Source organism: Trachypithecus francoisi, unplaced genomic scaffold (assembly GCF_009764315.1).
Source record: "Trachypithecus francoisi isolate TF-2019V2 unplaced genomic scaffold, Tfra_2.0 Lachesis_group6, whole genome shotgun sequence".
NCBI classification, from domain to species: Eukaryota; Metazoa; Chordata; class Mammalia; order Primates; family Cercopithecidae; genus Trachypithecus; species Trachypithecus francoisi.
The window spans coordinates 116,193,762-116,208,471 of NW_022681471.1; the positions used below are offsets into that span (position 1 = coordinate 116,193,762).

Here is a 14,710-nt window from a genome sequence, read left to right on the forward strand (position 1 = left end):
GCAGTGAGCTGAGATCCGGCCACTGCACTCCAGCCTGGGCGACAGAGCGAGACTCCGTCTCAAAAAAAAAAAAAAAAAAAAGACTCACTTGTTAGATAATTGCCCACAGTCATAGAACTAAGAAATGTAAGAGGCAGGAGCTAAATCGCAGTCTTTAGGCTCCTAGTCCAGTTCCTTTCCATTGCACTATAATGCAGTGATCAAGTACGTGGGCTTTGGAGTGTGCCAGACCTGAATTGGAATCCTGGCTTCTCCACTTTCTGTGTGTCCTCGAGCAAGTTACTTAACCTCTCTGCGTCTGTTTCCTTATCTTTACCTGATAGTAATAATTGTGCCTACCTCATAGGTTTGTTGAAGACTATGAATGGATCCCTAGAATACTTGATCAATCATAAGTCTTGTATTTATTTTAAAATATTTGATTACTAAAAGCAATATTTCATTTTCCAGGACCTATCTAGGACATCTGTGCTGCCTGCTCAAACGATGGCTCTGACGTTTATTACATATATTGGTTGTGGGCTTTCATCAATTTTTCTGTCAGTGACCCTTGTAACCTACGTAGCTTTTGAGTGAGTATCCACAACTGGAAATTTGGATTTAGGACTCAGCACTCACCTCCATTGCCAACATTTATTAACTAAGCCCTTTCCTCGGCCTGCCTTACCCTGTACACCCAGCTAGTGGAGCACCTATGTATCAACTTTATGGGACTTTTTGGTTTATACGCTTGTGTCCTCACACTAGTCTGTGGACTCCCTGAAGGCAGGGGTTGTGTCAGAATCATCTTTGTACCCCAGAATGACGCCCAGTACCTGATAGACATAAAGTGTGAAATGAATGAGGGATGCAGGCCCCAAAACCCAGAGACTTACAATCCAAAATAGACCACAGCACCATGTACAGCATAAGAACTATGTTTAATAAATTATATTTCTAAATTATACTGATTAAATACATTAACTGATGTGGGGATGGAGAGAAATAAGGGTGTAAAAGCTTTACTGAAAAAAATAGACACTCAGTGAGTGTAGCTCTGCAGCCAGAATGCCATTCTAAAAAACAGCCTTTCCTTTTTGACTTACCAGACAGGTCCCTTTGGTTGCTTTTTGGGGGTAATTTCAACAAATTCTAATGGAAAAGAAGGACATAGGCATTTTTATTGCATTAACGAAATGAAACAATATGTAGGTTCTTGGATTTAGATTTTGGACACTGATCAGAAAATGTAAAAAATTTATTTTCAGTGCCAAAGTTAGGGTCTAGCTGTGACTACAGATCTTCTAGTGAGTCTTTGGAAATATTATTGGTGAGACTAAATAACCATAAGGCCAGCCATTACTCAGAACGATTTCACCGGATCTAATTTTGTATGCATAAACATGAACATGTCATCAATTAGCTGGGTTCTCTTAAGCTATTACATTTAGCTATAAACTCTTCTTTCCATGATCTCATTTTACCTAATAACATACAATAATATGGGAATCTTGGTTAAATTTTGAAGATCTGAATATAGCAGACTCTATGAGAAGCAGCACCAATGCTTCTGAAAGTAGTTTGGGAGAAACAGGGCGAGTGCTCAGTAGAGTCTACTCTAAACTATTTAAAAGTCTGGGCCAACAGTCAGCATGTAAAAGATCCCACAGAAATACAGACACAAATTCTCCTCATGGTTATCACAGACGATTCTGTTTAGATTTTTCCTTTGTTGTTGTTGGTTTTAAGCCCCGCCCCCCCCATATAAACACACACTCAAAGAGAGGAAATTTATGCATATAGACATTTACCAAAGAATAAAAATAAATTGCTTAAAACTCAAAGAGCCTGACAGATATGCTTACATAAGGGTTATTGCTAGGCGTGGTAACTCATGCCTCTGTAATTCCAACACTTTGGGAGGCCAAGGCAGCAAGATTGCTTAAGCCCAGGAGTCTAAGACCAGTCTGGGCAACATGGCGAAACCCTGTCTCTACAAAAAAAATACAAAAAATTAGCAGGGTGTGGTAATGAGTACCTGTAGTACCAGCCACTCAGGAGGCTGAGGTGGCAAGATCGCTTGAGCCCGGGAGGCGGAGGTTGCAGTGACCTGAGATCACGTTACTGCACTCCAGCCCGGGTGACAGAGCCAGAGCTTATCTTAAACCAAAAAAAAAAGATGGGGGGTTGGCAGAGTAGAAGGCTAATTCTTGTTCTCATCCTTTCCTTTTAGAAAGATCCGGAGGGATTATCCTTCCAAAATCCTCATCCAGCTGTGTGCTGCTGTGCTTCTGCTGAACCTGGTCTTCCTCCTGGACTCGTGGATTGCTCTGTATAAGATGCAAGGCGTCTGCATTTCAGTGGCTGTATTTCTTCATTATTTTCTCTTGGTCTCATTCACATGGATGGGCCTAGAAGCATTCCATATGTACCTGGCCCTTGTCAAAGTATTTAATACTTACATCCGAAAATACATCCTTAAATTCTGCATTGTCGGTTGGGGTATGTATAAGCTTGCCTGTATGTTGCCTGGACTTCCTCTGCTTTTTCTCCAGTGTTTTGATTTTTGAGCAGGAGGAAATGATGAAGTAGATCACATTCAGCAAATTTCTAAAACAGCTTTATACTCTTACATGTGCACTGCCCGAAGAGCAACTTTGTTAAGTCTCCTTCTAGGACACCTGTATATTTCCTCTGGATTTGTTATGAATATGAAATTCCTCAAGGCTGAACCATGAATCCTCTTTGTATCTAGAATTTGGGGCTGGCACAGAAGGTGCCAGAAAGTGCTCAATATATTGAAAACATTAGCTTGGTGGTAAAGAGCCCAAAATCTCAGTCCCTGAGCTCCCAGCCAGCCTCATTCTACTTTGTACCTCCCAGATATCAGACATGTATGCCAGTATGCTCAGGAGGGCAGAGTGAGAGAATGTATGTATAAAACCCATTGTAACTTCACTGCTACATGGGCATGACATTTCCGATTGTGCAGCCTATTGGTGGTAGGTCACAAGGCCTTAGACTCCCCAAAGATCTTGAAGATCTCTTCATTCAATTTCCCATCCAATGTAGAAGCCTCTTCAACCCTCAACTCCACCTGACTTATCCTTAACTAAAGATAATCTAACTTCTGCTTGAATACTTCTATTACTGGGGATCTCATTACCTTACAAGGCAGCCAATAACTATTTTATAAAGCTCTACAGTTCTGATTTTCCATTAAGTTCATTCAGCTCCCTGGTGGCACTTACCAGTGGTCTGGTTTTGGTCTCTCAGGCAGAAAACAATAAGTTGATACCTCTTCTGCCAGAAAGTCCTTTAGATAATCTATAAGTAATATATAACAGTATGTATAATCCCCTATTTTTCAACGTATTTGCACACAAGTGACCCCATGCAAAATAAGCCAGTGAGGTGAGCCACACAGTCATTCCAAATGTAGGTGAAGAAACTGGCTCCAAGTGATGATGTGATTTCCCCCCAATTCACAAAGCTAGAAAACAGCAAGCCTGGCTCTGTCTCCCTATATGCGGCCTTCTGCCATCACCCCCTACCAGACTCCCTCTATTTTCAGGCTAAATATTCCTACACATCAAGATTGCAAGCACGCCACCACCCTTGCCACTCTGCCTTGCATCTTATGGCATTATGTCTTTGTGAAGAACAACAGAACAACACCCTTTCCCTGCTTGTCCCAGAAACATAAGTCACCGCTCCAGATACTGGGCAAGGATTCTGTCTTCTTTAGAGAAGGCTGAAAGTCAGATTCCTTTGTTAAGTACAAGGTCCTCCACCCCCAATATTTTATTTTTAACAAACTGTCTCACTTAGAAAATTATCATATGTCAGGGTCACCAGAAGGTTCAAGCGCAAAGGCATTAAATGAACTATTAGATTTGATATTACCAGGCACTGCAACTGGTCTGTGACAAGGAATTGTTTGTTCTTTACCAGGGCCTTGAGATGGGACGTCTGCTGGTTGGCTGGCGGGTGATGGTGTGCAGTGGTGAATAGGATTCTTTCCCCACCAAAAGCCATTTTAAACTTGGGGGACCCCTCTCATGGTACCTTCTCTGAAGGGAAGTGTCCGTGGGCTTTCGAGAGAGCCAGCATAGTAGCAGTCACCACCCCCTGGATCAGCCAGAACAGAACCCTCCATCCTTCACTGGGTCTCAAAGTCCTCAAATTGAGGACTTTTGGTTTCATAATGAAAGATTTACCAGGAGTTGCTGACTCTTAAATGTACATTCCAGACATGTATAAGTTAAAGGCACAACGCTGGGTGCAGTGGCTCATGCCTGTAATCCCAGCACTTTGGGAGGCCAAGGTGGGCAGATCACCTGAGGTCAGGAGTTTGAGACCAGCCTGGCCAACATAGCGAAACCCTGTCTCTACTAAAAATACAAAAATTAGCCAGGTGTGGTGGCGCACGCCTATAATCCCAGCTACTTGAGAGGCTGAGGCACAAGAATCACTTGAACCCGGGAGGCGGAGGTTGCAGTGAGCTGAGATTGTGCCACTGCACTCTAGCCTGGGTGACAGAGCAGGAAAAAAAAAAAAAAAAAAAAGTTAAAGGCAACACTGGTGGCTGTAACAGATTAACGTTGAAATCTCAGTAGAAGATCATTTCTCACTCACCTACAGTCTAGTTAGCAGGGGCAGAGGAGCCCCTGGTCTTGCAGTTATTCAGAGATCCAAGCTCATGAAGACTCCGCCTCAAGGTTGCCCTAAGTTTGCAGGCAAAGAGAAAGTAGAGGGTCTCACAGGAGGCTTCTATGGGACAGGCCTGGAAGTGGAGCAAATCACTTGTGCCCGTATCCCATGGGCCCAAAGTGAGCCATGTGGCCACACACACCCAGCTGCCTGGGAGGCTGGGGGCATCCAGTCATGTGCCAAAGAGGAAAAGAAACCAGCCTGGTGAACGGCTAGCCAGTCTCTGCTACAAGATGTAAATAGGATGTGATCTCTAGTCTTGTCACCCACTTTCGTTATTAGAACTAGGTGTGACCAGCTGGGCGCGGTGGCTCACACCTGTAATCCCAGCACTTTGGGAGGCCAAGACGGCGGATCACGAGGTCGGGAGATCGAGACCATCTTGGCTAACATGGTGAAACCCCATCTCTACGAAAAATAAAAAAAAAAATTAGCCAGGCATGGTGGCACGCGCCTGTAATCCCAGCTACTAGGGAGGCTGAGGCGGAGAATCGCTTGAACCCAGAAGGCGGAGGTTGCAGTGAGCCGAGATCGCGCCACTGCACTCTAGCCTGAGTGACAGAGCGAGACTCCGTCTCAAAAAAAAAAAAAAAAAAAGGTGTGACAAATGTTTCCCATCTTCCAGGGGTACCAGCTGTGGTTGTGACCATCATCCTGACTATATCCCCAGATAACTATGGCTTGGATCCTATGGGAAATTCCCCAATGGCTCACCGGATGACTTGTGAGTACAAAGCCCCCTAAGGGAATGCTAAGTGAACTGGAAAACGGAATGCTCCTAGAAAACGAGGATCTAATCAGCATATTGACTCCTGCTGTCATCCTAATAAAACCCAGCAATATTCACAACAGCCTTCACAGTCCTGTGTAATGAGAGAAGCTAGCTGGAAATGCCATGCTACTCTTCAAGCGATGAATTAGGAGGAGCTATTCTGAAAAGAAAAATGAATTAGGAGGAACTATTTTGAAAATATTTTCATTAGCCTCTGATAAAATGACATTCCAATTATATTAATAAAGACTCATGGAACAGAGTTGCTAGGATTTACAGGGGCAAAATCCTGAATGTTTAAAAAAAGGTCTATTTTTAAAGTACTTTAAATCACCAAGTGTCCTCAAATAAACTCTTAAGATTCTTTTCCCTAGAGCTACAAATGATTGTAGAGAATAGCAGTTTTATCATTTTTTTCTCTTGTACTGGTAGAAAATGTTTCAGTAAAATGTTAGAGACTCGGCCGGGCGCGGTGGCTCAAGCCTGTAATCCCAGCACTTTGGGAGGCCGAGACGGGTGGATCACGAGGTCAGGAGATCGAGACCATCCTGGCTAACACGGTGAAACCCCGTCTCTACTAAAAAATACAAAAAACTAGCCGGGCGAGGTGGCGGCGCCTGTAGTCCCAGCTACCCGGGAGGCTGAGGCAGGAGAATGGCGTGAACCCGGGAGGCGGAGCTTGCAGTGAGCTGAGATCCGGCCACTGCACTCCAGCCTGGGCGACAGAGCGAGACTCCGTCTCAAAAAAAAAAAAAAAAAAAAAAAAAAAAAAAAATGTTAGAGACTCATTGTATCATTTTGAACTCTAGTTCATCACTGTAATATGTTTTCCCCCCAACCAACTCCAGCTGCTGGATCAACAACAATGCAGTATTCTACATTACGGTGGTGGGATATTTCTGTGTGATATTTTTGCTGAACGTCAGCATGTTCATTGTGGTCCTGGTTCAGCTCTGTCGAATTAAAAAGAAGAAGCAACTGGGAGCCCAGCGAAAAACCAGTATTCAAGACCTCAGGAGTATCGCTGGCCTTACATTTTTACTGGGAATAACTTGGGGTTTTGCCTTCTTTGCCTGGGGACCAGTTAACGTGACCTTCATGTATCTGTTTGCCATCTTTAATACTTTACAAGGTAAGCTTTACAGCATCAAATACAAACTGAATGATCCCAGTTGAATACAAAAATGTAGCTACTAAAAGAGTACAGGCATGCCTCAGAGATGTTGGGGGTTTGGTTCTAGACCACTACAATAAAGCAAATATTGCAATAAAGTGAGTCACACAAATTGTTTGGTTTCCCAGTGCATATAAAAGTTATGTTTACACTAGACTGTAGTCTATTAAGTGTGCAATTGCATGATGTCTAAACAGATGTACATACCTTTAACTTAAAAACATTTTATTGCTAAAAACTGCTGATACAGAGACACAAGATGAGTACATGCTGTTGGAAAAATGGCCTTGAGAGACTTACTGGATTGGATGCAGGGCTGCCACAACCTTCAATTTGTAAAAAAAAAAAAAAAATGCACTATCTGTGAAACCCCAAGAGGTATGCCTGTATATGCAAAGTAGCTTATTTAGTGGCTTAAGATATTTCATTGAAAAACATATTTATCATTGAGAGGGAGTGCTTTGAGATTCTTGGAGGAAAGGTGCTTACTAAATTCAAGAAATGGTGTTTTTTTCTCCTTATTCATCGTTATCTCCTTGGAGAGACCACATTGAGGGGAACCTGCCAGGAATTCTTTTTGAAAAAGTCAATTATTCTTCCTTCACTTGGTTTCTTTTTTAAAAAACTGTTGTATTCAAGTAGAACATGCAGACAGTAAGCACACATTCCATGACTGTGTCTGTACAGGGAGCCCACCGCTCTTACCTCCTAGGTCAGCGATTTGGAGACAATGAGAAATGGGAAGGCAACAGACAGACCCAAGTGGCAGCAGTCTTACTTGAAGGCTAATCCTAAGAAGTTGCTGCCCTGGGACACTCAGCAGGAAAGAGAGCAGGCTCTGTGTGTCGCCATCTGCTTCAGGTTTCCCATTGGTTAATGAAGCCAATTCATCTTGGAACCCTGATACTTGTACTCTTTAGAAAAGAAAATGACTGATTCTTTTAGAGCAGTATTATGAAAGACGTGTCCACTGTTAATTTTTAATGGAAGTGCTTTGACATTAAAAGCCCAGCAGGCTATTAGGTTTACATTACAATAACAGTAATTCACTGTCCCTTAGTTTCCTTTTATTCTGAATCCTCTTTGGGGGATGCCTTTTAATTGCCTTCTCATTGGCTTTTGTTCATCTTTCCTGTTGCTTTTGCTCCCATATTGTCCTTCTCTAGTTCTGTCAGGCAACAGATCATCTTGTTGGTTTTCAGAGAAATCCCAACCTGAGGTTAAATTCAAATGCCGAATTTGGTTGTTGGTTCTTATTTAAATTTGGAGGAAGCCAGCAGAGATGATTGTTTGGTTATATATGGTTATTAATTTTTACTTATAATATAGCAGCTCCTCAACTGGTATATCCAGGTGTTATACCACATGGTATTGCATACAAAACCAAAAACATGAACAAATTCTTTTAAGGGTCTTAAAAGTTTTATTTGCCAACCATGGCATACTAAAAGTAATAGATACTTTAAAAGAAAAAAATATAGACCGGGTGCAGTGGCTTACGCCTGTAATCCCAGCACTTTGGGAGGCCGAGGCGGGCAGATCATCTGAGGTCAGGAGTTCGAGACCAGCCTGGCCAACATGGTGAAACCCCGTCTCTACTAAAAAATACAAAAATTAGCCGGGCGTGGTGGCAGGCGCCTTAATCCCAGCTACTTGGGAGGCACAGGCAGGAGAATTGTTTGAACCCAGGAGGCTGAGGTTACAGTGAGCTGAGATAAAGCCATTGCACTCAAACCTAGGGGACAAGAGCAAGACTTCTCTCAAAAAAAAAAAAAATATATATATATATATATGCCCACATCACACTAATCATTGACATGAAAGAAAGCAAGGTACCCACCCTCACGTTTAATGTGGAAATTGAATCTGCCTTTTTCTTCATTTCCCCAGATGATCTTCTCATTAGAATATGAATGGATAAAAGGAATGAATGTATTGCTTCATCTATACAAGGAAACTAACCCTAATGCACAGGGCTTTTGGGGTGGTTGAATATATATATAGGTTCTGATTGTGGTCTCTCATACATGCTGTTTCTCTCCTAATGCAACCAACGGTCGACTCCCAGGGTGGCAAATGAATGAAGCTGTGTAATATTCAGACATGGTCTTGACGTGGGCACATATACCCTACTAGAAGCAAAACTGTTTTGTTTGTTTGTTTTTTGAGATGGAGTCTCGCTCTGTCACCCAGGCTGGAGTGCAGTGGCGCGATCTCGGCTCACTGCAACCTCCGCCTCCTGGGTTCAAATGATCCTCCCACCTCAGCCTCCCAAAGTGCTGAGATTACAGGCGTGAGCCACCACACCTGGCCCCTGGTATTTTTAAATGAAGGTTTTTTTTTTTTTTTTTTTTTTGAGGCGGAGTCTCGCTCTGTCGCCCGGACTGGAGTGCAGTGGCCGGATCTCAGCTCACTGCAAGCTCCGCCTCCCGGGTTTTTACGCCATTCTCCTGCCTCAGCCTCCCGAGTAGCTGGGACTACAGGCGCCAGCCACCTCGCCCGGCTAGTTTTTGTATTTTTTAGTAGAGACGGGGTTTCACCGTGTTAGCCAGGATGGTCTCGATCTCCTGACCTCGTGATCCGCCCGTCTCGGCCTCCCAAAGTGCTGGGATTACAGGCTTGAGCCACCGTGCCCGGCCAAATGAAGGTTTTAAAGTGAATAGATTGGGGGTTTTTAAGTAAAAGGCAGAGAACCCAGAATTCATCCATTCACTCAGCAAATATTTATTGATAAAAGCCTTGGGGAGTGGCAGCGATGTGACTGGCTGGGGAGCCCTGGCCTGCCTTGACTGGGCACCCGAGTGGGTGACAGGTGGAGCCCCAGGGCCCCTTCAGGTCTTCAGCTTGTTCTCCATGCCAGCACCTGGAGCAGGTCAGGAGGAGGCAGGCAGGAAGGTGAGTACATCGCTGAACTCCTGGGTTTGAGGGGGAGAGAGAGATTCGAGCAAAGGACATGGCAGTGGGCTGGAGAGGAGGAGAGCGGGAAGGGAAAGATGTGTGGAGAAGATGGCATTTGACAGAGCTTCAAAACAGATTCTAAATAGGGAGGGAGGGAGAGGCAGGAGCCTAGGTCCAAGCTGAGATCCTGGGTAGATGGCTTGTCATTCCAAGATACAGAAGGCCGAGGACAGGATGTGGGAAGAGACCGTGAATTTAATTGGGGAAATGCAAAGTTATGATTCCTTTTATCATATAAATAATCTTAATCTTACAAAGATTTTCTAGAGGCATTCCCCGATGCCTTTTGACAGCAAGCTTTCCTAGGACTCCGGACTTTTTATTCAATTTGCACAATTTCATGTTGCCCACAGCTGCCAAAATAATTATTAATATCTTTTGTGCAAAGTGAGCTTATGACATTCAGCTATTAGCTTGGAATTCATTGTGGGTTTTTTTCCCTCCTTAGGATTTTTCATATTCATCTTTTACTGTGTGGCCAAAGAAAATGTCAGGAAGCAATGGAGGCGATATCTTTGTTGTGGAAAGTTACGGCTGGCTGAAAATTCTGGTAAAGATTTACCTCACTTTTTCTCTTCCTCTTAAATCTCAAGGAAAAGATTGTATAAATTAAGATCCAAAGCAAATCCAATCTAGAAATCAGTGAATTCCAGCAAATCTGGAATCTGCTCAACAGAAAATATTGATTGTGAACATTAGGGAGAAAAAAAAAAATCTAGTGAATTAAAAAATAATTACTCATATCTGGGAATTTTTTGAGCAATAAAATTAATGGCCTGGCTGCCTCTTTGATGAACAACAGTAAAATTTTTAGAATTGATTTTCTATTGAGATCATGCTTTTCATTTCCCAAAGTAATTTTTAATATTTACCTTGGTAATTTTTAAAATCTCAACTCAATCCTTTCTCCACAGGTCCTGGTTGTCAGTTACTTTATTTGTTAGTAAGCCAGACTTTGTGTATAAGCTTTAGCATACATTTGGTTGTAACATACATTTGTTTATTTTGAAGTGATTTTCACACATACCCAGTTGGGTAGTAGAGCAAATAGCTCATTTTTTTTTTTTTTAAGAAAATGAGAAAAATGAAGTACTGTTTGGAAAGTTACATTCCTTTTGCATGAATACCACCTTTGCAGTATCTGGGGGACATGGGAGTCTATTCAGAAAATGGCAGTACATATAATTCAGTCATTTTCATGGATTGAAGAACAATTAGTCATTACAACACAGACTATTTGTGTTCTTGTTAAGACAGTGTGAAGCTCTGAATCACTACCTAATTCTGTGGATATTTATAGACATAATCAAATTAGCTTGGCCTTTAGTTCTAGGAGAATATAGGTTACTTTTAACCACGCAGTCATTTGAAGGACAAATGTAAATAATCCAAATGAAAATACATGTTATCACACCAACTGGTGGAAGGTGACTTCTCCATAAGATCCTGAAGTGAGGAATCAGTTGCTTAGGACTTGTTACACTGTGATCTGTCTCTTGCGTTTGAGCTTCAACATACTGCCCTGTTTTTCTGTAATGCTTATTCTGCTGTAGACTGGAGTAAAACTGCTACTAATGGTTTAAAGAAGCAGACTGTAAACCAAGGAGTGTCCAGCTCTTCAAATTCCTTACAGTCAAACAGTAACTCCACTAACTCCACCACACTGCTAGTGAATAATGATTGCTCAGTACACGCAAGCAGGAATGGTATGTATGTCTCAATATAGTATTTCTCAAGCTAGTGTTTATTTTTTAAAGTAGTTTTATCCTTTATTGGCATTTTGGCTAAGCAAAGCGAGTAACTATCAATACATATATGACTAGTGGATCAAAATGTGGTTCCCTTACAGAAGAGAAAATTAATCCAAATTGATTTATTATAGAGCAAATATTGGAACAACGATCTTTTTTTAAGATTTGGTTTTTCATAGTGGGAATTGATGATGACCTAAAAATTTTAACATTTTAAATCCTCATTTAACTGTTGTCCAAAGACTTCAGTATTGTGCTATTTCTGTGAGAGCAGCACCTAAAATAGCTGATAAGATGATAACAATTTTTATTACATCTATCATCATATACATGTTCAACCCTTTTTTTTTTTTTGAGATGGAGTCTCACTCTTGTCACCCAGGCCGGAGTGCAATGGTGCAATCTCAGCTCACTGCAACCTCCATCTCCTGGGTTCCAGCAATTCTGCCTCAGCCTCCCAAGTAGCTGGAATTACAGGTGACCTACAGGCAACCGCCACCATGCCCAGCTCATTTTTGTATTTTTAGTAGAGACAGGGTTTCACCATGTTGGCCAGGCTAGTCTCGAACTCCTGACCTCAAGTGATTTGCCCACCTCGGCCTCCCAAAGTGCTGAGATTACAGGCATGAGCCACTGCGCCCAGCCGACGCTTTTACACCTTCCTATTTTTTGCTTTTCATGTTGTTAATTCTTTCCCACAATGTGGCTATCTTGTGACAGCACCCAAATTCCCATGAATATGTCAAATACTAGAAGATGACTTGTGACCAGTATTGGTGACCATATATGTGACCAATATCCGAACAGATTATTGCTGCCGTGCCTCCTTTACTCATTAATTCTGACATTTCTAGCTAAAACTTCTGTTACATTTTCTTTCTTTCATAAGACCAGGCTGTTCATTACTCATAAAAGCTTACCTTGTCTATTTTTACCTTCTCTTGCTTCTTAATATATCTTTTGCATTCTTATAAAAACATAAGCTCTGCTGGTATAGTTTCTCCTTCCATGGAGAATTTGCCTGTATTCATTGTTTTAGGATGTTAGTTCTTTTCATGACTAATTCAAATAAATTTGTGAGAAGGTTCATACATCTACCAAACAGTTTTCCAATTTCCTGAAGATGGGTGGTCCTGCTGGTTTGTCTAGACTTTTTTTTCTTTCTTTTTCTTTTTTTTAAGACAAGGTCTCCTATTGCCCAGGCTGGAGTGCAGTGGTGTGATCACAGCTTACTGCAGCCTCGACCTCCCAGGCTCAAGTGATCCTCCCATCTCAGCCACCGGAGTAGCTGGGACTATAGGAGCATGCCACCTGGCTAATTTTTTTTTTTTTTTTTTTAAGATGCCGTCTTGCTGTGTTGTCCAGGTTGGTATCAAACTCCTGAGCTCAAGTGATCCTCCCACCTCAGCCTCCCAAAGTGCTGGAATTACAGATGGGAGTCACTATGTCCGGCCTGTTTAGGCTTTTAAAATACCATAGAATGCCTCAAAATCAAGGTTTCTCAACTTCAAGCACAACTGACATTTTGGGGCTGGATAATTCTTTTTTGTGGAATTGCAGGACATTTAGCAGGATCCCTGGACCCTATCAACTAGAGCCAGTAGCACCCTGCCCCCAGTTATGACAACCCAAAATGTCCCCAGACACTGCCAACTGTCCCAGGGGAGCAGGGGGAAGAAGGGAGCAAGATTGCCCCCAGTTGAGAATCACTGTTGTAAAAGATGAGAAATAACTGCTGTATAGCCTTAGCTCTTTACTGTCGATACCAGAAAGCAAGCTCTGGGCTCTACACCAAATAGCTCTATCAGGAATGATTCAATGTAGGTAAACAGAGGCGAGGCAGTGGGGAGCACAGCTGTTAGTACGTTAGTGTGAGAAAGCAAATTGAAAGGAGAGACATCAAAGGAGCGAGCTGGGTCATCAAGAACCCTTAGAATCACAACTGTGTTTGGGGCTCTGAATCCATAAACCAGATTTTTCCATACTCTCGAAAGAGTTCAGAGATGAAGCCTCACCTGCCTGGCTCTATCAATATATTGCCATCCTTTGGGAAATCAGATTGGATGGAAACAGCACATTTTACCCCAGTTGTTTTAACACAGCTGATTAGACACAGCTACTTTTGATGCTTGACGGTGAGGGTGGGGGTACTTTTTAAGGCTGCCAAAATGACTCAGTGTTTAATATCACATAATATGCATGTCAGATAAACATCCCTGACTCCTCAGTCCTCGCCCCAGCATCTGGGATAGATGAGGAATGGAATTGGCAATTTCAAAAAAGAAAGCTAGGGCTGGGCACAGTGGCTCATGCCTGTAATCCCAGCACTTTGGGAGGCCAAGGTGGGAGGATCACCTAAGGTCAGGAGTTCAAGACCAGCCTGGCCAACATGGAAAAACTCTGTCTCTAATAAAAAATATGAAAAGCAACCAGACGTGGGTAGTCCTGAGTAGTCCCAGCTACTCAGGAGGCTGAGGCAGGAGAATCGTTTGTACCCAGGAGGCAGAGGTTGCAATGAGCTGAGATCACACCACTGCACTCCAGCATGGGCCACCAAATGAGACTCCATCTCAAAAAAAAAACCAAGCTAGAAGTTTAATGATTTGTTTATTATGCCAGGCCAAATTGTTCTTGCACCAAAATGTCCTCAAGCTGAAATGCCTAAATCCAAACAGCTGCCTCAGTCACATGCCCTATTTGATCTGTGTCACAGATGGAGCTGTGTTAACCATATTCATCACCTAGTTTGCATGAATATTACATAGTTCAGTTCTGAGCTGCCTTAGAGGGTGGGGTACCAGCAGCCATCTCATTTGGTACCCAGGACCACAAGGATCACAGTTTGGAAGCAACATCACATGTCAGCGCCATTACTTCTGAGCTGTGTAACCTTGGGGAGAGCACTTAATTTCTGAAACCTTCACTCCTCATCTGCAAAATGGGGATAATAGTAGTACCCACCGTGCAGGGCTCTAAATGAAATAATAAAGTGTCCCAGTACTGTTATGATCATTGTTATCATAATCATGTCATGAACTAACAGATGGGCTTATTATTCAGCTTTCTAAATAGTCTCCCAATGGTCTAATGATCAGAAGGATGGTGCCAAGTAACTAGAGGAGGCCAGCACCTGGGCTCCCCTACAACTCAGGGCCTGCTTGGGGTGGGGAAGGCCCACATCCAAACCAAGTTACCCTTGAATGCCCAGCTGCTCCCTGGCCTGGACTCTGAAGTTGTAATTGGTAGTTTCCTCTTGGGAATTGGTCCTGTCCTGATTTAGTCAGAGGAGCTGGTTTAGTCTACAAGAGAGATGATTTCTTCTTGCCATGACTGTTGTAGCTGGTTGCTCTGGTACAGTTTCAT

At 42.7% G+C, this 14,710-nt stretch overlaps 1 protein-coding gene across 1 annotated transcript in view; it reads left to right on the forward strand.

Moving 5' to 3' along the window:
* ADGRG2 (adhesion G protein-coupled receptor G2) overlaps window positions 1–14,710 on the forward strand; it is a 97,403-nt gene that overhangs the window by 82,059 nt on the left and 634 nt on the right. The window contains 7 exon segments of the mRNA XM_033202001.1: window positions 451–572; window positions 2,213–2,481; window positions 5,318–5,371; window positions 5,374–5,416; window positions 6,313–6,596; window positions 10,045–10,146; window positions 11,150–11,302. Coding sequence (XP_033057892.1) covers window positions 451–572; window positions 2,213–2,481; window positions 5,318–5,371; window positions 5,374–5,416; window positions 6,313–6,596; window positions 10,045–10,146; window positions 11,150–11,302 — 1,027 coding nt within the window.